Source organism: Rhinolophus hipposideros (genome assembly GCF_964194185.1).
Source record: "Rhinolophus hipposideros genome assembly, chromosome: 4".
NCBI lineage: Eukaryota > Metazoa > Chordata > Mammalia > Chiroptera > Rhinolophidae > Rhinolophus > Rhinolophus hipposideros.
This window is the reverse complement of record NC_138050.1, coordinates 103,428,573-103,451,161: the sequence shown is the minus strand read 5'-3', so window position 1 is coordinate 103,451,161 and position 22,589 is coordinate 103,428,573. Positions and strand designations below refer to the sequence as shown.

The following is a 22,589-nucleotide window of genomic DNA, read 5'->3' as shown; positions in this document are numbered from 1 at the left end:
GGCCCACGCAGGTATTATGAGCCTTGCGCTGCCCCCGGCTGAGACAGGTAGTAAGTCGCCGGTTGTCCACTCACGGCAGCTCTTGCTGGCTGCTGGTCACTCACGCTGGATGCCGGCTGCTCATGGCAGCCCACAGCAGCTCACAGCAGCTCAGGGCAGCCCAGCTCCAGGGAGAGCTGTTGTTCACAACCTTAGCTGTAGAGTGCAGCTCACTGGCCCATCGAACCAGTGACCTCGGCATAAGGGGCACAGTGCTCCAACCACCTGAGCCACCGGGCCGGCCTCTTTATTCATCTTTAATCACCTGTAAATCCTAGTAAATCCCACTCCCCACCACACCAAGGGTCATAACCTCCGGGCTAAATCTGCCTCTGTGACCCAGCACTACATAGGTGGCATACGCAATAGGCACTGACAACGTATTTGTCAAATACGTAATATAAGACCCGGTCTTATTTTAATATAAGACCGGGTTTTATATTAATTTTTGCTCCAAGGGACGCATTAGAGCTGATGGTCCAGGTAGGTCTTATTTTCGAACACGGAAATAAGAAAGGATGTGGCCATGAGGAGTTTAAGGGACCCAATTTTCAGATGCTTAACCTTCTTAAAACTGATCTCCCTGTGAGACTCCCTTAAATCCAGACCCACCTTGCATTTTGCAAAGGCCCCCACCCATCCCAAATCTTCTCACTACATTGTCCTGCGTTGACATAGAAAGCTGTAATAATCTTGATACCAAAACATAATTTGACAATTTCTTTTAATTAAGGCACCACTAAGACAGGCATTTCAAATAAAACTTTACTTTTATTTACAATTACATATCAGATTTTATGATATATATTAATTATATATTGCTAACAATAGTAATAAGCTCAATCCAGAAGAAATTTTAACTCTTAGAACCTTGATAAACTACTCTGATCAATGAAAGGCTTTGAAGCAAAAACAATACTCCACTCCATTAAGATAAATTATGTGGTATAAATGGAAAGAAAATGTTTTCAAGGAGAAAACGGAAGGATCAATGTACAATTCTAATTGGTAAAAATATTAAGTATTTTTTAAATGGATGACGGTGGGTATTACATCACTATGGTATTTATAACTCATGGGGTCCATGTAAAAAAATTACGTAACCACTTATTTTAAAACGTCATTTACAACTCATCAGAACTTCTTTTGTAACTAAACTTACGATGGAAATAATTGTAGATACTAACTTAACGTGTGAGGGAAAGACAAAGCACTCCTTCATGGGCACCTACATTAAAGCACAGAAACGTCTGGCCCGTCAGTGCTGCCCACGGGGTCTCGGCGCCTTGGCCATGCTGCACTCCTGGCTGCGGGCCCTCAGACACGCTGTCCCGACTGGGAAGGCGCCTCCTTCCCTCTCCCTGCCGCTGTGACCAGTATCCCGTTACCAGAGGGCAGGGCACCCCGGTCCGTGCCGGAGGGAATTCCGGCCCCCCCGGAGCAGCGGTCTGTCTCCCGACTCAGTGGGATCTTTACGCAAGTCCACGCGGTTCCGTGGCCTTCCCCTTTCCCAAGACTCACCGCACCCCGACCCCTGTGAGCAGCAGGTAAGCGGGCAGTCAGTGTCCACTGCCGGCCCCAGGTGGACACGGAGGCAGCGCGCACGGGGACACACCTACAGGGAGAGAGAGCGAGGGCAGACGGTGCGGCTGCCGGCAGCTCGGGGTGGGGCCGGACGGGGGGCGAGGGTGGCGACCGCGGGCGGGGCGGGGCGAGTAACCGCGCGGGTGGGCACGGCGGCCGGCACCCCCGGGGGACACGGGCACTCCGTGCGAGGGCACGACGTCACGACCCGGCGGCCGATGGCACCGCGGGGGGACAGGCTCACACTCGGACCGGCTTCTTGTTCACTTAAAGCGCGTGGCGCTCTTTGGAGGTGCACCTGCCTCCGACACGGGTTCCCGTGGAAGCGGAGCAGGGTGTCCGCAGCGCCGCGGGACCCGGCCTCACAGCGGCATCCCGGCGGCCGTGGGCGCCTCCTGCGGGCTCCACGCACGTGCAAGGCACAACGCACACGACACGCGGTTCCTTAGGAAATCAGGAACGAGTCCAGGGGCCAGGCCTGGGGCCGCGACGCGAGGACCGAGTGGAAACGTCCGACACGACGCACGCGGAAAGCACCGCGCGCGCAGGAAGGACAGCTGCGCGGCGGGGCAGAACCACGGACCACCGGGGTCACGCGGGGCAGACCACCGGGCGGCGGGGAGGCGGCGGGGGCCTAGCTGGGCGCGACCGTGACACGGACGGCACCCACGTCGCCAGGCCGCGCCGCGGGCGGGGAGCGGGGCCGCGGGCGGGGAGCGGGGCCGCGGGCGGGGAGCGGGGCCGCGGGCGGGGAGCGGGGCCGCGGGCGGGGAGCGGGGCCGCGGGCGGGGAGCGGGGCCGCGGGCGGGGAGCGGGGCCGCGGGCGGGGAGCGGGGCCGCGGGCGGGGAGCGGGGCCGCGGGCGGGGAGCGGGGCCGCGGGCGGTGCAGCGCCCATGCCACCCTGCTGGAACGTCTCCGCTATTTCGTCGGCCCTTTCACACGGGCCGGACAAGTACCTCTGACCGCGCGCGTCCTCTCGCTGGGGACGGCGGCCGTGCAGGGCACGAGGTGCGCGCGGCGGGAGCCTCTCGGCCTAGCGGCGCGCCTGCGGGCCGGGGGCGTCCCCTCAGACCACCCCGCGCCGGGGTCCGCCCGCGGGGCAGCCGGCTGGCCGGCCCTCGCCTCCCTGCGTCTGGCACCCACCTTCACCTGTTCAGCGCACCAGTCTCCGCTTCGCTTCCCGCGTCCACCGCGAAGACAAGCTTTGGAGCATGCGCAGAGGGCACAGACGGCCGTCCGCGCCTCCCGGCAGCAGTTGCGCCTCCACCGTCTGTCGCACTAGACCAACCAGAGGACGTGTTATTTGCGAGGGGCCCCGCCCCCGAACGGGTAACTATGGAAACGGGCGGCCAATCAGAAGGCTTGTTGTTGATGTGGAGCCCCGCCCCCGACAGGGGCACAGAGTGACGGGCGAGGGTCATGGGGTGTGAGCGCTCCTGAGCTACCGGGCCCCCGAAGGGCCGCGGCGTCCTGTTGCCCCGAGGCCGCCAGGAGCTCCCGGGACCCCGCGCTCCTCAGCCCGCCTGCCCACCCACCCCGCGGCGTCGGCGCGGCCCATGCGGCTGGGGGCGGAAGCCGGAGCGGGCGCGGGCCGGGCGTCGCAGGTGCGGCCGGCGGCCCGGGGAGGCGAGGGGGTGGCGGCGGGGCCGCGCGTGGCCCGGTGATTGGCCGCCGGCGGCGGGCGGCGGGCGGCGGGCGGCGGCCCCGGTGGGGAGGAGACGCGGGGGCCTGCGCGCGGAGCCGGCACGATGCTGCTGTCCCTGGTGCTCCACATGTACTCCCTGCGCTGCGTGCTGCCGGCCGCCGTGATGCTGGGCACGGCGCCCACCTACGTGCTGGCCTGGGGCGCCTGGCGGCTGCTGTCCGCGCTCCTGCCCGCCCGCTGCTACCAGCTGGTGGACGACCGGCTCTACTGCCTGTACCAGAGCATGGTGCTCTTCTTCTTCGAGAACTACACCGGGGTGCAGGTGAGGCCCGCCCCCGCCCGCCCCGAGCCCCGCGCCCCCTCCCCCGGGCCCGCGGGGACTCGGGCGGTTACGCCCCGCGCGGCCGCCCCATCCGCCCCTCCCGAGGTTCCGCGTTCCCCCCGGAGCGGTTGGCCCGGTGCTTCCTGGCCCTCCGCGCGGGCCGCTGCGGGGCCGTGGGGACGCCGTCCCCGGCTGCGGGGGCTTAGCCGTCCCCGCGCCCCCTCGTGAGTGGCCGTCCTAGTGCTCGGGGGCCGAGGAGCAGCTAGTGGGGCCGCTTCCCGCTGAGAAGTGGTGCTGTTGGGACTCAGAAGTCCGCCTCTACAAGTGGGAGCCCTTGTCTTGCAACATTGTTACTTTGTGGACCAGAAGGACGGCTTTGTGTTGCCTTCTGCCGCCGAGGGAGTGAAGGCCGGGCGAGGAAATGCAGCGGGGTTACTGTAGAGGCCCCACCGTAGGTAACATCCTTGCCAGCTTTGACTCGGCTTACGTGCGGGGCTCGTCTTCTGTCTCATTCCATTCTGCTGCTTTTTCTGTAGAGACTGGATTCGTAGCTTAAATTTCTAAAACACACAGAAGGATCACAGAAGGGCCTCTGAACTTTGTTTAGTTCTCTTATACAAAACTACCAACTGAGCATTTTCCCTTCACTCCTCAGTTCGAGAAGAGAGCATGATTCTGGGTCATTCCTCTTGTTGAGTTAGTCCTCTGTGTTTTCTTTTATCTTGGTTGGGACGGTCTGAGGGAATGGCTTGGCATTGTTTTGCCTTTTTGCAATTGCCTTTTTTTTGCCTGGAGCAGCTGTTTTCACCTGTTGTCAGCCAGCTGCTGTTTTGACTTCGCTGTTGATGCTGATGACTTGAGTTTGCCACAATGGGAGGTTATTTGGAGCGAGGGATTAGGAGAACCAAGATCTCCATTTAAACCAGTGTCTGTGTTACTAGGGGAGAAAGAAAGATCGCCCTTCCAGGAAAGTGATTTCCTGATAATTGACTTTTAAAATGGGCCTCATTTAAAATTGTCACTAACCGCAAACCAATCGTTTGCCCCCACGCTTTTCACTTTTGTCTCAATGTATGGTTTTATCATGATTAAGTGTTTAATTTCTCATCATTTGACAGCTGGCCAAGGCTAACATACAGACTCAGAACATATGACAGAAAAATAATTCTACCTGTGCTGGGGTGTTTCATTTTTGCTCAAAGAATATAACATTAGTTCCATGAGATATAATATACAATATAGAAATTGATATAATATACAACATCGAAATGCTTTGTGTTTAACAAGGGTCTTATATTAAAAAATGATTGTAAAATTTCACATTGTTTCTGAAATTGTGTGTGTTACTCTATACCCTGTTCAGTATAGATTTCAATTTACTTGTGAGTTCTCAGCACTTGGTTTTTAAAAAATTTAATCTTTTGATGATTGGGCAATCAGTTCTAGGATTCCTAACAAACTTCACCAGCAGGACCCACATTAGATACAATTTTGAATTATACGTGAGGGCCATCAGACATCCTTTTATGAATGTGGGTCCCTTAATAAAGTTTGTTAGGCATCCTGGAACTGATTGCCCACTGATCGTCAAACGCAGGTATGAACACTTAATAAAAAATGTAGACCCCATAGTTTCTTGTCCACGCGTTATTTAGGAGGCAAGGCATTATTTGCTGGTTAGTAGCAGAGAGCAGGGCATTTTAGGGGGTATTTTTCTGTGATCTGGAATTCTTACGTAGATAAGGCTACCCTCCAGTATTTCTAATGGTTTCCTTTAAGATAAAATCAAAGGAAAAGTCGTATTTTCAAATATAAACCCAAAAGTAAAAGATTTGTAGGAATGGACATACCACCTTAATCTTAGTTTTTTCTTAATAGTTTTCTTCAGTGACTTTGTCATTTCAAAGTTTCTATTAAAAGTTTAGCTCGTTTGTCTTATTTTGCTAGGGGACCTTTTTTAATTGAATAGTTTATCAGCTTTCTTTGCAAGGCAAGGGATGATGCTCTTGTTCTGTATGAAATAATGTCGACTTCTGAAGAAGTTTTAGTAATTTGAGAGGACATATGTTTTTGAATGAAAGGAAGTTCACAGTTAAATTGTATTCATTGCAGGATTATTTTCAAACTATAATTGTTTTTTTAAAGGGCATTTTAATGCTTTTAAATTCTAGATTTAAAAAAGAAATGGTTCGGAATAGTTGTGAGACAGGGTATTTCCTTATGCGTTGAATTTTTAAGCTGAACACAAGTAGGTCCTTCAGGTTCATGATCTGTGCTTGGCAGGTAAACCTGCTCCCAACAAGTGCACTTGGATGTTCTTTTGGATTCTAGGTAAAATCTGTTCTTTCCTAATTTCACTACTTTATTTTCATATGCAGCTTTGAGACAGGAAAACATTTCAATAGCTATTGCTAAAATTACTGTTTATCGCTTGTCTTTTTAGGTTCTTCTAGAGTCTCGTTAGTACTGAAACTCAACGGGGTACCTTCTTCACCATTTATTCCTGTGGAATAAGCAATAAGGATTTTAAGTTTGATGTAGCTCTCTTAATTTGAGGTCCGCTGAGATTCACACCTCTTTCCTCTTGTGAGAGCACTGATTCAAGTACCTGTAGTACAGTCTGCTGGCTGCCATAACAAAGCACGTCAAGTTCAGTGGTTTAAAACAATAGAAATTGTGCTCTCCAGTTCTGGAGGCTCAGTGTCGGAAATCAAGGTATTTGCTGGCCTTCACCCCTCCTGGAGGCTCTGGAGAAGAATCCTTTCTTTGTCTCTTTCAGCTTCTGGTGGCTGCCAGCCGGCCCTGACTTGTGGCCACATCGTTCCAATCTCTGCCTCTGTGGTGCCCCTGCCACCGTCTTTGTGTCTATCTTAAATTTCCCTCTGCCTTTCTTTTATAAGAACACTTGTCATTGGGTATAGGGCTTACCCAGATAATCCAGGGTGGTGTCCCCAATTCAAAATCCTTAACTTAATCTACAAAGACCCTTTTTCAAAATAAGGTCACATTCCCAATTCTGCGCTTAGGACGGGACACATCTTTTTGGGGTCATCATTCAAACCACTACAGTAACAGCTCCTGGATTCAGCCTAGTCAATGTCTTGTTTCTTAGTTTTAACTTTGCCTTATTTCTTTATATTAAAGAATTTGGGTCTCTACTTTTTTTTCACATACTAGAGTAAAGGGAGCTTGGTTCGATATGCCAAGGTTACTTTTAAAATAATTTCCCATAAACTTTTACTTTCTAATTTTCAAATTGACTTTCACATATTCCTCAAGTAGAGCATTTGAGTAATCTTATTTTCAGAACCAGTCTTCATTCTGTATAATAACCAATGACTTATTCGTGTGTTGGTGTTAATTCTTGATTCTTATGTTACCATCTTGTGATAGCTTACCATAAACAAAACAGCCCTGATAAATAAGATGTACTATAACTTCCAAACTAAGGATTGATTTATGCAGTGTGCTGAATACACCGACATTTGGTTATGGTCACCACGGTAAAACCCGTAGAGTAAGAAATAACTTGAATGTGGGGTGCTTGGAGACTCCAGAAGACCCCGCATGTATATCTTGGAGCCGGAGTTTAAAACTTGTCGGAAGTTAGAAAGAAAGTGGAGCGTGCTGGTAGAGAAAGTGGTTGGGACTCATGTAGGAGTGGAGGTGAGTTGCTTACTATAACCTCTAGTTGAGGTGAAAACAGATTGATTGTAGTTTCGGTCCTAGAATTCTAGCCTAAATGATATCACTGCATGAACGACACTTGGAATAGTTATGATAGATCATGAAAAATCTTATGTGTTGTTTTGGAAGCTGGTAAAAGTTAATATAATTTTTTCTTAATGTCAGAATTCCTTACTCTTTACTTTTAAAAAATGTTCTACTCTTTCCCCTACTTCCAGTGGAATATACTAAAATTGATCATGGATTGTTGCAGGCCAAAAATATCTAGTGATTATGATACATGCACCTAATAAATATTTTAGTCACCGTTTTCTTCCTGCTTCAATCAGTTGAAATTTACTTTAAAATATATTTTACACTAATCACTCTGTCTGCTAATTCTCTCTTCCCCAAATGCTAACGTGATACATTATAACAATAAAATGTGAAATATGATATAAGTTAGTTTCTCAACTGACCTGCTTCAAGTGTGAAATAGTTCAAAAAATACTGGAAGCGGGATATAGAATTTGTAAGATTTTGATATTTACATAATCCGTTCAGTTAGCATACTCTTAAATTCTCTAATAATACATACTTTTAATTGAAACAGTATTTCAAGTTCTCAGAAACAGTCAAGGCCTTCATACCTAGAGATCATTTATGACTGGTTCTTTCTGTCACATTGTTTCCTCAAAAATGGTCCTAAACTCTTAATGGGTTAAATTTGTATTGTGTGTCTTGCTGTAAAGGCAGCTACCCTATTAGAACAAAACATGTTTATTTAATTTCGGAGAAAGGACCTTACTGGTCCAAGCAACCCCTTTTTATCATGTCTGGATTCTCTGCATTTCTGCTCAAATGTCGTCCAGAGCCTTCTCCAATGTCAGTAGTCCTAAGAGAATATAACTTGTCGTTCATATCCTTAATTTTCTTTTTCTCTGCATATGTATCATCCATGTGAAGATTTTAAAAAGATTTTAGCTCTGTCCTTCAGTTTAGCTGGGGGTAGCAGAGCGGGCAGGTTTGGGTTTGCCTCTATATTTGCATAAGTAGAATGACACTAGCCTATGGCAGGAAATCAAACATTTCCCAATCAAATACTATTTCAGACTAGCCACAACTTAAATCTGGCTGGGGAATAGACTTATAAGAAAATTTTAGAGAAATGTAATTAGAACTCTTTTACACTTTCTGTAAATGTAAGTCCTGGCCTGTGAGGAAACCAGTTTTTGGGGGGTTGCATTTTTGTAAGATTTTTTTTTAAGGTCTTATTTTTCCATTGTAAATCACAGCTGCATTGAAACACTGCCAAAATATCTTGAGAAAGTTAAAGTTCCCTTACTTACATACACCTTTTCCAGGTATGCAACAATTTGGTGTCACTGGGTTTTTCCAAGAGCTTTTAAATAAATGTGTGAATTGTGGGAAGACTCCTTCCCTATTGAATTAACTTTTTGGGTGGGTTTTATAGTAACACTAAACATACCTATGTGACACTTATGTTATTATGATGGAAAGCAACGGAAAACATGACTCTATATACATAATTTACTTTCGTTCTCTCTCTTAAATTTGTCTGATGTTGTTAAGCTGAATAAACTGAGAGTTGACTTTTCTTAAATGGAATTTTACTATGGTTTCTCAAACAAGTTGATATTAATAAACAATCCAAAACTAAGTAGTAACTTCTCACTAGGGAATCCCTAGAACCTGCTCTTCATTTATTCATTCATTCATTCATTCAGTATGGGAGTGTGCATCTCATTCTAGGTCCTTTGCTGGACACTGCAGGATACAGTGAAGAAAAACATGGACAAGGTCCGTGCCCTTATGGAGCTCATATCTAGTGCAACAGGACACAACAAGACAATTAAGATGCACTGTGCTTGTCAGATTGTTAGCTTAGTGGGGAGAGTGGGGTGTTGGGGAAGCTTCCTAAGTGAGTGCTGTTTGCCTGGAGCTCTGAAGAACCAGTTTGGGAGGTATTCTAATCCAGGGAATTCCATGGTCTGAGTGGATGTGGAGAGAATGCAGAATCCCAGGTCCACCTTAGAGGTAGCTGGTAGGGCTTTGTGACTGGATGTGTAGGGAAAGGGAGAGGATGGCAGGAGTAGCAAAATTAGCATTTAGCAAGTGCTGACTGTGCCAAGTATTGTTCAGTTGTGTAAGTCATTTCCACAAGGGAGCCCCATGCTTCCCATTTTACAGACGACTGAATGAAGGCATAAATAGTTCACGTTTGTAGTGGTCAAGCCAGGATTCAGCCCAACGCTGTCTGGCGTCAGGGTTCATTTTCTGAAGATGCTTCGCTGGTGGTGAGGTCATACTGGTTGAAATGAGGTCCCCCTCTCTCTGTATTTCCACTAGGAAAAACATGGACGATTACTATAGAAGAGAATACTGAAAGTGGAGTGTTTGTGTTTATTAGCTTTGCGAAACAAAGATACAGTGACTTTGCTTGGGATATTCAAGAAGGCTGTATCAATCGTTAGAGCTGCTTGGACTCTTGAAACAGGAGGAAGTAGCATGGCTTGTTTAGGAAAAAGAGGTTCTCAACTGGTAACCAAATAAAAACCAAACTCCTACATTCTGCCCCGGCTAGCTTTTCCACTTAGGGGTCTCACTGGCCCACCTGCTGCTTCCTCTGCAGAACCCCCCAAATGACCAGCGCATGCTCACCGATGTGCCTTTGGACTGCTCTTCTGTGCCTCCTGCCTGCAATCCCAGCCCCCGCCATTCCTCATCTGTCCTTGTCTCGCCCCATCTCAATGTCAGGATCAGTTATGTGTAACACTGACATTACAGCAGCATAGCTTAATGTATGTGTTGTCCTCGCTATGAGATTGTAACCCCTGGGAGGTGGCAATAAAGGGGAGAATGACTTGGTGATTTTTTTTCCTTGTAGCAAAAGGGCAGAGCCGTCTACAGGGGATATTGGTCTGTGTTCTGTGCAAATGTACGTGAATCTCGCCTGTAAGGGGGAGGGTTGTTGAATGACCGGCCTTGGTAGTTGACAAGTTTTGATCTAACAGTATCTACAGGTGTAGTGAGTCCAATTGCATTCTTCACTTGGATAAAAGAAGAGACATGACCTCCATCCTCAGAAGGAAGACTGAGAGGGAATAAGGGCAGGGACTTTATAAAAGGGAGGGAATTCTGGAGCAGCCAGCAATACAGAGAAACCTTTGTTTACTTGCCCATAAAAACTTGTACTTTTTGCAATTTTCGAACCCATGCAGTTCTCTCAGGTTTATTGTTCTGTTTCTCGTCGGAACTGGCAATGCACACCCCAAATAAGCAACAGTCGCTTGGGGGTATTAGGGGGCTGGCCGGCTGTGTGTATAGTGTGAGTGACATTTGGAAGACAGCTCTGCCCCATCTCCGGTGGGAGTTCCAGCAGCATAAAGAAATGGGGGGTAAGGGGGTGATACCTGGAGAGGGGATTGTATTAAGTGCTAACCACATGCTGGGCACTAGTGCTTTAGCTTCATTAAATGGTCTCCACCCTCAAATAACACACCCTTTAGCATTGTAGAAAGAAGTTAGTTTAAAGACAGGCGAAACTGTATAATGAGGTTACAAAACAAAATGAACAAGGCTGAGGAAACACGGGAGTAATGGAGCTGATAACCAGGGGTCACCCAGCTGCGTGGGAGGTGTGCGCACGTCCCCGCGCCCTTCCCCTAAGTTAGATGCAGGAGCTGGAGTGTGTGGCTTTGCTCCCGTTCTTAAGTTGTATTTCTGTAGGAAGATTTTTTATGTCGGTTTTCCATTTTTTATGACAAGTTTTTTTCTCTTTTGATGAATATTCAATGTGAAAAAAATTATATACGTTTCTAATGTATGAGAAGCCTTCTCATTAAAATTTTGTATTTGGAATTTTTGCAGAGAATAGATTTGTTACATTTGAAAGATTTTTGGATCTTGGTGGGAGAAACCTGAATGTCACTCCTAGTTCTCTGTCACACTGTATGTCAGCTTCTCAACTCCTGTTCTCATCCTTGAGTGGAATATTTCCCTGTTACCTTGAAGACTAAGTGAGATGGTCCGAGTAGCTTCCTAGTTCAGTGACCGTATCTCATAGATGCTCAGCAAAAGCACACCCTTAGAGTACGGACCACGCCCAGAGACACACGTGATAAATGAGGAAGAAAGCTTTGTGATTTGTGAGGTTCCACTTACGAGGTGTCATCAAAATACACAGTGAATGTTTAAATAGAAATTCATTACAGTAAAAGACACACTGCCATTAATCCCCCTCAAAATACCCCCCCTCGCTTCGAACACATTTACCTGTGGTTCATGCCACTTTCTGCAGCAGTTCTGGAGGTCCTCTTTCCTGAGTGTCTTTAGTTGCACTGTCATGGCTGCCTCGATGTCCTGAATTGATTCAAAACGTTTACCTTTCTTGGTTATTTTGACTTTGGGGAAGAGCCGGAAGTCGCACGGTTCCAGATCCGGTGAATAAGATGGGTGAGGAGACACTAATGTTTTTATTGACCAGAAATTGCCATGTACCAGAAGTGGTGTGTGTGACATGGAGCGTTGTCACGATGGAGGATGAAGTAAAGACACTCACGAAAGAGGACTTCCAGAGCTGCTTCAGAAAGTGGCAAGAGCGATGGGATGAGTGTGTTCGAAGCGAGGGGGAGTGTTTTGAGGGGGATTCATGGCAATGTGACTTATAATAAATATTTTAAAATTTAAACATTCACTGTATCTTTTGATCACACCTTATAAATGTTGCATGATCATATTGCATACTAATTATTAGACAAATGACTATATTTGATCTTGTTTTAAAGGGTCATCATAACTTTTCTACTCAATAAAATTTTTCACATTGGGCGGAAAAAGACCATAGTTTTTGTATGCATTACAGTAGAAATCTTGTACTGGTGGGTGATATATTTCATTCGCATAAAAATGCATTTAAAAATACATTTCAAATGATTATAAGTGTCATAATTAGATTATGAATTATACATGCAATCTTATTCAAACTGAAATTTTTTGTCACTGCACTATCAGAGACTTTTCTTTTAGGAAGGTAGACTACATAGCTGTTTTTCTTGTTCATTAAGCACTTAACATAGTGTTGAATAAAAAATTTCACACAAAAAAAATTTCACAAAATTGGATGATGATAACAGTTCACATTTTTTTTTAGATTACTATGTTCCAGGCATTGTGTGAAGTAGCTTATATGTATAGTTACATTTATTTTACCACAACCCTACAAAGAGTAGTTACTGTTACCCTGTTTCCCCCAAAATAAGCCCTTCCCAGACAATCAGCTCTAATGCATCTTTTGGAGCAAAAATTAATATATATTATGTGATGTTATGTTATGCTATGTTATATTTGTTATGTTATATTAAGACTCGGACTTATATGTCTTATATTAAAATAAGACTGGGTCTTATATTAATTTTTGCTCCAAAAGATGCATTAGAGCTGATGGTCCGGCCACGTCTGATTTTCGGGGAAACACGGTAGCATACTCCTGTTACAGGTAAAGAAATAGGTGTGGAGAGGTCAGGTACTCTTGTTCAAGTTCATGTAGTTAGTAAGGTGATGGACTGGGCTTCAAATCCAAGCTGTTTGCACAGAAGGCTCCATCCTGCACAACCAGTTCTGTAAATGCATCTGTCCCCGTCCAGACAGCTGGCAACAGTCGACTGACCAAATGAAAACGAGGCTGTGTGACAAAATCTTTCTGTATCGCTGTCTACTGAAGTTACAGTTTACCCTTCCTGAAAATGAACGTTTGCGTTTCATGTAGTGAGAGAATTAAAACAGTCCATTGGCCAGTGAGATGTTTCTCATCCTTGCTCAGCATTTCGAATTGTTGCGTGATCACTTCTGAAAAAGCAGTTTGTTTTTAATGAAACCTGTGGTGTCACCACAGCAGACACAGCAGACCCCACCCACCCTTGGTAGATGCCTCCTCCCCTGACTAGTGTGTGAGCAGGTCCTGTCTCTCCCTGAGCAGCCTGGCCTGCACCACGCTCCCTACGGGGCTTGGCTGGTTCTGACCTCATGCACCAGCTGGCTGGGAGGCTCCATTGGGCATCTGGGGGTCAGGATGCTCAGAGTGGGGCTCTTCTCCCCAGTTCCCCTGCCAGCCATGGAATCAACTGACACCTACGACATCTGGCTCACCTGTTTTGCCCAACTGAATTCATTACTTATGTTGCTTTCTCTAAATACCATTAAATACTGAGCATATTTCGCTCTGTGAAACTAATCGAATAGCACATTGAAAATGCCAGGCCTTTGGATGCCATTCAGGGGTAGGGGAAAGGAGCCAGCCTTCCAGGGCGTGCAGAGAAGGCTTCTCCTGCCAAGCTTTCAGTTCAGGTTTGTGTCCACAAACAAAATAAAGTGTGGCATTTCAAGGCCAACAGGGTATAGTGAATGGACTAAGCCCAAAGAGTGGAGCAGTGGGGGCGTCTTCAGCTGGTGGTGTCGTGAACTGACTATGGGTCCTGAATAAGGCGCCCACGGCCTCCTTCAGGGTCAGGTTGGGGGGTTGGGCCCAGAAAGTGCCATTTCGTGTACAGTGAGTGTATTCACGACGGGACAGTGTTTATCGTGACAGTAGATGTTCATGCTTATGTTGGTGGTTTCCTTTCTGCCTTCACCATCTCATTTTATTTAAAAATGGGATATACCGTATTTCCCCCAAAATACGGCCTAGCCGGACAGTCAGCTCTAATGAATCTTTTGGAGCAAAAATTAATATAAGACCCGGTCTTAGATAAGACTCGGTATTATATTGTTATGTTATGTTATGTTATGTTATATTTTATTATACCTGGTCTTATAGTAAAATAAGACCGGGTCTTATATTAATTTTTGCTCCAAAGATGCATTAGAGCTGACTGTCCGGCTAGGTCTTATTTTTGGGGAAACACGGTATTTAGTTTAATGGAAGATAAAATTTGCAGTGCTATGTTTTCTATGATTGGTACTATAGCCCTGTGAAAAATGCCTATTATTTAAAAACATGTTATTTTAACAAATACAAAATCGTATGTATTTAAGGTGTGCGTTGTGATGTTTTGATATATGAATACACTGAAATTACCACCACAATCAAACTAAAATGCCTTTTAATCGCTTGTTTGTCATTTACCTTCAAAGGCTGCAGCCGGGCAGTCTCTTAATTGGTCTGAGAGCAAGAAGGGATGGGGGAGGGGAGCTCTTCTTGGATGGTTCTGGTGCTGCCTTCCCCTTGGGGCACAGATCTCCACAGTGGTGCTCAGGCTAAATCAGTCACACCTCAGCCTTACATGTGACATCCTACCCAAGAAGGTAAGCCAGAAGTCCCCTGCCCTGTGGCTACAGTACCTGACACCAGTGTGTCACACCAGCTGTCTGGAAGCAGCTTTGGCTCACAGCCAGAATGCCACTTCTCCCTGTGTAGATTGGCTGTTGGTTTGCGGTCTTGTTTGCGGTCATGTTTGTTTTTGTTTTTGCGGGTTTGGGGCACCGATAAACTTCCTTAATAAAAAATTGAGCAAATACTGTGAACACATATGCATAGCACTGCACAGTTTTCTAAGGAAGACAATCGAGACCTTAGCCTGAGTTCCTGCTTCCAGAACTTTGTCATCTAGCTCCATTTATCTACAGAAATGTTAGGTTAATGTCCTTTTCTTTCTTCTGTTGCTAAGATATGAATGAGTAGTGTCGTGAACAAAAGATAATCTCTGGGCATCTAAAAGATAGATCTAGAAAACCTTAGCTAATTCATAATCTTGCGTGGTCTTTAATGATAAGCTACAGAAACCAAAATACCTTGAACAAAAAAATACCACTGTTAGCAGTCCTGTCCTTTGAAGTCTTTTAAAATGTACTTCTCCTTTCTTTAAATAATTTATTATGCAATATTTAAGACACACAAAACTGCAGAAAGACTCCTGTAATGAACACTTATGTACCCACCACCCAGTTTAAGAAATGAAACTTGACTCTCAGAGTTGAAGCCTACCATGTACCCCTTCTTTCTAGCACCCACTTTTTCCTAGAAGTCACCCTTATCCAGCATTCCTTCTATTCCATTCTTTATAGGGATAAAAGAGTCCTGACCATGGGACACGTTTCCCTATAACATACAAAGTCTTCACCTTGAGCTTGCTCTTCAGAAGACTGTTTATATTCTGGTTCCGGTCTCCCTGCTGGCCTCTTCGCCCAGGCCCCCTCTGCCGGCAGCCTGTGTCTGACTGGGACACTGCCAAGTGTACCCCAAAGGGCTCAGGCGCTGTCACCTCCATTTCATTGTCGATCTTTCCATGAGCATTCTCCCTTCATCTTACCTGCTGAAATCACACCTAATGAGTAGTACTTCTGCTAGGCAACGGACAGTTCTTGACAATAAAATGTGTTGTAGTTTTATAATATTTGCATTATGTCTCATGACAGTTATTGTATACACATCTCTCTTCCATTACACATTAGGCTCTGAAAGAAGATGTATCTCATCAGTAAATTTCAGCAGTCAGTAAATACTTACATTTTTCTCATGAGAATATTGGTCATTCTTTATGACCATTAACCTGCTCTGCAGGTAACTACTTTATAAACATGCATCATTTATGCTCTCTGAGACTTCTAAGAGAAAGTTAGTTTGGGTTAATCATGGTTGGAATATTCATGACATCAGGTGTTGGTCAATTTTTTGACACTGTCCTACTTTGTGTGTTAACAGTGGTACATGCTTTAAAATGTCAAAGTCATGTTGTTTTTGTTTTATCTTTTAGGTATTGCTATATGGAGATTTGCCAAAAAATAAAGAAAATATAATATATTTAGCAAATCATCAAAGCACAGGTTTGTATTTCATTTGCATGAAACAAGTTTTTCTGCAGAAAGTACATGGGCATTCAAAGTAATGTTCTTGCATATTTAAATGAAAAATTTTTTTTGTTATTGAAACATGAATTTTCAATGCACATATTATACATGATCTTGTATTTTTCTGATTTTACCTTTTTGGAAAGTCAGGAATGTGAAAGCTCTGAATTTCCTATACTTCCCTTTCCCTCTGATGGGGGTAAATAAGCTGTTTTCTTCCTTTCTTTTTTTCTGTGTCTTTGAATAGTTCCTTAATAGTTGATGTCTTCTTCTTTTTGTGAGTTATGTTTTTGGAAGTGGAATCTGTGGGTCAAGGGGTATATCCATTTTATATTTTTGATTTTTAAGTACAGAAAGGTTGTACCAATATGTGAGTCCTCATTTCCTAAATACAGCCTTTTTTTCCCAGTGCCCGCAATTCCTTTTGCCTCTTCAAATGGTTTAGTTTAATTATAGCTTGTTATTATATAAGAGGAATCGCAGAAGCCTGTGGTCTCCAATACTGTAGAATATGTATTAGGTTGGTGCAAAAGTAATTCCGGCTTAAAAGGTTAAAAATGCAATATCCGCAATTACTTTTGCACCAACCTCATACTTTAAAGCACATCAGGGACTTTTTTTTAACTCTTTATTTTGTAATAATTATAGATTCACAAGATTTTGCAGAAATAGTACCCCGAGTCCCACGACCTCTTCAAGTAACGCCCCCCAATGACATCTTACCTAACTGCATACAGTATCAAAACTTAAGAAATTGACGTTGGTTAAGGTAATTTTTAGTTCAAGAAATAATTCATTTCAAAACTATCCCACTTCATATTTTTCAAACCTGTAACTGCCTTTAATGCATACTTCCTAAATTCCATTTTTATTACTTTAAAAACACAGCACCTGGAAGTTGACATCTGGAAACAACCTGACCAATGATAGCACCTGCATGGAAATCTCTTATGTCCATGGCTGTCCTTTATCTTCCTGCTGTCAATAGTCACTTCGTGGCTTATTTGCTTTATTTCTGCCCACACCATAGATACGGTACAGAACGTAAAAGGAGTCAAAAGCATCCTTCTCAACTTAGCTTAGTAATGATTACATTCAGGTTTATAGGCCAAGTGTTGACGTTCCCGAGGGTGGATAGGAATTTTGATGTCTCTGTGTAGTTTCCTCATTGTATCAGCATGACTAGCTCAGAGGATTTGATTTCATTACATGTGCTGACTTTAGCAAAGCAAGCAGCCCTGTGGTCAGCATCTGCTTCTAACTCTGGCCTACAAAGGAGCCTCTCTCCTTCCTGTATTTTGACTCTTTCTCCAGACACAATTGGGGTTTTTACTAGTGGCACAGTCTTGCTATTCCTATCCTGTTGCTGATGGCATGTTTCCACCAGGGTTCCCGTATCCGAATACAAAGGATTTATGGGCCCAGGGAAAGGAATGGATCAGGATAACCTGAATTCCCTTTATGTTGATCCAATCGTTAATTTCATTCATAGCATTTTCTTTCTGTTTTACAAACTCTTTTTTTAAAATTCCTTGTTCGTACTCTACCAACTTCCCCTTTTCCAGGTTTCAATGGAAATATAGTTCTACTAAGAGCTTGGTAGTAGTGTCACGTGTGGAATAAGTACTCTGAATACTCCTGGAGGTGGAACAGTAATAATAATACAATTACAACCATTAGTGTCATTGATGTGCTTACTATGTGCTGGCCATGATCGCCATCACTCCAGAGTGAGGACTTCTGGGAAAACATTGGGAAGGAAACAGATTTTTTAAATTCTTCTTGAGTTTGTAACTGGAAGGTCACCTGGGAAGTAGGAGCGCCACAGTCAGCCCACAGCTGACCTGAAAAGTAGAGAAACATTTCCTGCCCCTCGCACCTTCCCTCCAAGGACCTTTCTAGTGAAAGGTTCCGTGGCAGTCAGCTTTCAGGACTTGAGAAGGCTACTTTTTAATGCCTTTGGTTTTTTCTTTAACTTTTTGTTTTAAGGAGGGCGCAGCTCACCGTGGCCCATGTGGGGATCGAACCAGCAACCTTGGTGCTACCAGCACCGCGCTCTAACCAACTGAGCTAACCGGCTTCATGCCTTTGTTTTTTTAATCCTTAATTTAGGAACACAACTAGGTAGTGATTTTAAATTATTTTAGAATTGCAGACTTCAGTCAGAATTATGATAGGAGAAATGGAGCCTTTTCCCAGAAGAAAGTGGGCACATAAAACTTTCCATGTGGTATTAGGTTCTAGCGGCCCCTAAAGCTCATCCATGGACTTGGGTCATTAACCTGTTGTATCTAGGTCCCCGTTTTAAAACCGTCTTGAGATATTAAGGATCACTACTGAGTTTCTCAAAAAGTAAGTATCAGAAAGAACATTTCAAGGACTGCTGTTCAATCATTTTAGACTTCTACCGTATTTCTCTGAAAATAAGACTAGGTCTTATATTAATTTTTGTTCCAAAAGACGCATTAGGGCTTATTTTCATAGAATGTCTTATTTTATCATGTACAACAATCTACATTTATTCATTTATTCATGTACAAAAATCTATATATATTTATTCAAATACAGTCATGTCATCTTCTAGAACATTGTCATAACTCTCCAAACCCCGAATTTCAGCTTGAATTTCTTGCGACTCCATTTCCTGTAGAACCATTGGCCCCAATCTCTCATGTCCAGCAACAGAACTCTCCTTAGATGAGCACTTCTTGTTCATGTAGCCTGCTCGTAGTGCATTGGCAACACAGCTCTCAGTGATTTTATCCCAGGAATTCTTCACCTGTCATGACCTCTCTATTCTATTTTCAATATAGTCATTGATTTCCATGCACAAATGGGCCTTGAATGGTTTGTTTATGGCAATATCAAGAGTCTGGAGACAGGCAGTCATTCCTGCGGGAATCATTATTTCATCTATTCTTCTCTCTGCAAGGAAGTTCTTCATGTCTTTAGCACAGCAAGTGCTGGCTGAATCCCAGACTAGCAGACCTCTTTGGCCACCTCACAAAACAAGTGGCAGCATTAAATCGACCCACTTCCTTATACCTGCTTGTTTGCACCAGATTTTTTCGGTTTCAAGAACATAAATGCCTGAAACACATTCAACCTTATCTTTCTTGCCCTTAGTGATGATTAGAGGTGGGGCTTTCTTTCCATCTAGACGAATTGCCAAAATACAGGTAACACATGGTCTTTCGTAACCAGTGGAGGGAATGTAGATTGACGAGGCACGCCTCTGATCAATTGTCGTTTGAGATCCTTGGCTCATAAACACTGCAGTTTCATCCATAGCAATCATGTTGGAGAGCTGGTATTTAGAAAAGTCGATGCCATCAACAAAGGGCTTGAATGCAAGCACATGTTTAATAGTTTCAGTATTTTCTAGCGTGAACAGTATTGTCGTTCTTAGAGACAGTTCATATCGCTGAAGGAAGCCATCCAGCCAGTGTTGTGATGCTTTGAATTCTCCTGGGAATATCTCTAACTGTGGTGCCATTGCAAGGGAAGATGCTTGAATATCAGCCCTGCACACAACCAAAGCCTTTGCTCTCCTTGACGCAATCCATTCACAGATAATGCCTTCCAGCTCAGGAAATAATGGTTGCCGACCTGATCCACACTTGTGCTTCTTAGCATTTCCCTTGTCTACCTGTTAGCTGAGGTTATCGTACTCTGCTCGCCATTTTCAGACCATTCTGAGATCCAACTTCTTTTTTGCAGAAAGCCGTAAGATTCTTGCTCTCTTGCGAGGTGGCCAAAGGGAGTCCTCCACGATTCCTTTCTTGTACTCGACGGAAATAGCTCTTTCTTTTTGCACTCATCTTGTCTGGGGGCCAAAATATTTTTCGCTTTAAACCTACCATTAAATCAAGTGTTAATTGAAGACATACGAGACAGGAGTGGCAACAAAAATGATGACAGTGAAGAATGATGGTCCACACAAAAGTGACAAAAAATTGCAGGCACCAAAATTCAGAAAACGTTTCTTTATTTCACACGAGTGCATTAAGTACGTCCATTACAATACTTGTATTGAATTATGAAGATTGATATTAGACACAACCATGTCCGTTCATTATCAAGTGTGCATGTTATTCGTGTGTTGTGTCTGTACTCCGATTGGTCATTCGGCAATAAGTCTCAAGTTCATCTGTTTACAGAGGCATTTACCTGTCGTCCAAAGGCACCTGCTTGGGTATTTAGAAATACTTAATTATAATTTATATTATCATTTATTTTAAGTATTAATGTCAATAATATTATTTATATTTAATTATATAGTAATATTATTTTATAATTCAGTACGTCTGTTGTGTGTTGCAATGGACATACTAAATGAGTCTGTCTGGCTGACAATTTTAACTGGGGCTTATTTTGGATGTAGGGCTATATTACGAGCATCCTGAAAAAATCATGCTAGGGTTTATTTTCCGATTAAGTTTTATTTTCAGGGAAATACGGTAGTTTACCCTTGCCTGTGCCAGCCGAACACAAGTCTCTTCTTAGCCCGATGTCCCAAGGAATCGAGTCTCTCTCCTCCCTCATTTTCACTTACTGTGTCCTTGCTGTCTCATCTGTCTTCGTCTCCCTTACCTTATTTCTCTTGAGTCGGCAAGGATGTAGTGGCTCTTTGTTTTTCTTCCCTCTCACCCTTGAACTATCTGCTTTGGACTCTACTTACCTCGGTAATCTCATGAAATGCTCTCTTTTCTTGTTTTACGTGACCTTTTTTCTCGACTAACGTGTGTTGAGTACATTGTCATAAAAAGTCTTGGGCTTTGGGGTCAGAGAGAGCCTGGTTCATATACTCTCCTGCAATGGGCTGTGTGTCAGTGAACAGATTGCTTAGCCTCTCTAAGCCTTGTTGGTAAGGTGTGAGTAATATCTACTTGTCAGGATTTTCAGGCAGTTTTCATAGTTGCCTCGTAACCTCAGAGTGCTTGGCTCATGGGGACATTTAACAGCAGGGGTGATGAGCGCTCACCAGGGTGCCAGGCAGGCACTTCCTGCAGTATCCCTCTGGGACTACACCATCCCCTTATGAAGTAGGAACTCTGGTCTCATCATAGCCAAGACGAGGGAGTTGCTTTTCTGCCTGCCTCTCCTCTGCCCTCTCCCCGTCTCTTCCAAGTTAATGGGGAGGATGGCTCTGCTTTGGCTGGATCACCATGGAAGAATTCTTACATAGCTACATTTCCTGATATCCTTTTTTTTTTTATTATTGGGAAAGGGGAACAGGACTTTATTGGGGAACAGTGTGTACTTCCAGGACTTTTTTCCCAAGTCAAGTTGTTGTCCTTTTAATCTTAGTTGTGGAGGGTGCGTTCAGCTGCAAGTTGTTGTCCTTTCAGTCTTAGTTGTGGAGGGCGCAGCTCAGCTCCAGGTCCAGTTGCCCTTGCTAGTTGCAGGGGGCGCAGCCCACCATCCCTTGCGGGAGTCAAACCAGCAACCTTGTGGTTGAGAGGATGCGCTCCAACCAACTGAGCCATTGGGGAGCTCAGTGGCAGCTCAGCTCAAGGTGCCGTGTTCAATCTTAGTTGCAGGGGGCGCTGCCCACCATCCCTTGTGGGACTGAAGTAATTCAACTGACAACCTTGTGGTTGAGAGCCTACTGGCCCATGTGGGAATCGAACTGGCAGCCTTCGGAGTTAGGAACACGGAGCTCCAACCACCTGAGCCACCGGGCTGGCCCCTCCTGATGTCTTAATTAAATCATTTATACCAGAACACAAAACGTGAATGTTATTGTAAAGGTAAAATAAATTACCATCTCAGCTGTCAGTTTCTCAGCCTTGTCTAGTGTTTCCTATCTGAAACCTAGTTGTAAATGAACAGGAAAAGTAAAAAAGATAATGGAGTAGGAAAAATTGATGGCATAAAGCGTGTGTCTTTTGACACTTAACTTAGTTCTTCAACTTCTCTAGTAAAATTTTCCAGGGTTTAAGGGCCTGGTCCAGGACAGTTCATTACAAACATGACATATTTTTAAAATGTTACACTTTATCTCTTAAAAGGTTTTGGAAGATGCACCCTAGGCCTTAATAGAACCATGTGTGTTTTAATATAAAAATGCATTAAAAAAATTTTCCCCAACTTTAGTTGTTCAGGAAAAGATACCAAATCTTATTTTTAGCCTTGTAGCCCAAATGTGTTCCAGGTTGTATGTTAGCTTGAAAACTATACACTTAGTTCTCACAATTTGCTCAGAGTTGATGTACATTAGGTACAGTTATAACAAGCTTGATTACAGTGGTACCTCCATTTTTGAACGTCTCCGTTGACTAACATTTCTGTTTATAAACGCCGTAAATTTTGTGGCTCTCTAAAATTCTAGATAAAATCATTAGATAGTAAAATTCATGCTAAATTTGCATTTTTAGGGGTTGATTTTAAAGGTCTGGAACGGATTAATCCATTTTGCATTACTTTCTATGGGGAATCGAACATTTCAGAACTCTAATGGTCTT

General features: G+C 44.3%; 1 protein-coding gene across 3 annotated transcripts in view; it reads left to right on the top strand.

Moving 5' to 3' along the window:
- The first annotated feature begins 3,240 nt into the window (after positions 1 to 3,240).
- Positions 3,241 to 22,589, top strand: part of AGPAT5 (1-acylglycerol-3-phosphate O-acyltransferase 5) — a 53,452-nt gene continuing 34,103 nt past the window's right edge. Inside the window, exons 1-2 of one of the 3 annotated variants that reach the window (XM_081046990.1) lie at positions 3,241 to 3,591; positions 16,029 to 16,098. In XM_081046990.1, coding sequence (XP_080903116.1) covers positions 3,373 to 3,591; positions 16,029 to 16,098 — 289 coding nt within the window. In that variant the 5' untranslated portion in view covers positions 3,241 to 3,372. Of the gene's footprint in view, positions 3,592 to 3,911; positions 4,043 to 16,028; positions 16,099 to 22,589 lie in introns of those variants that run through there. The other 2 variants (XM_081046989.1, XM_081046991.1) reach the window with 2 other exon arrangements.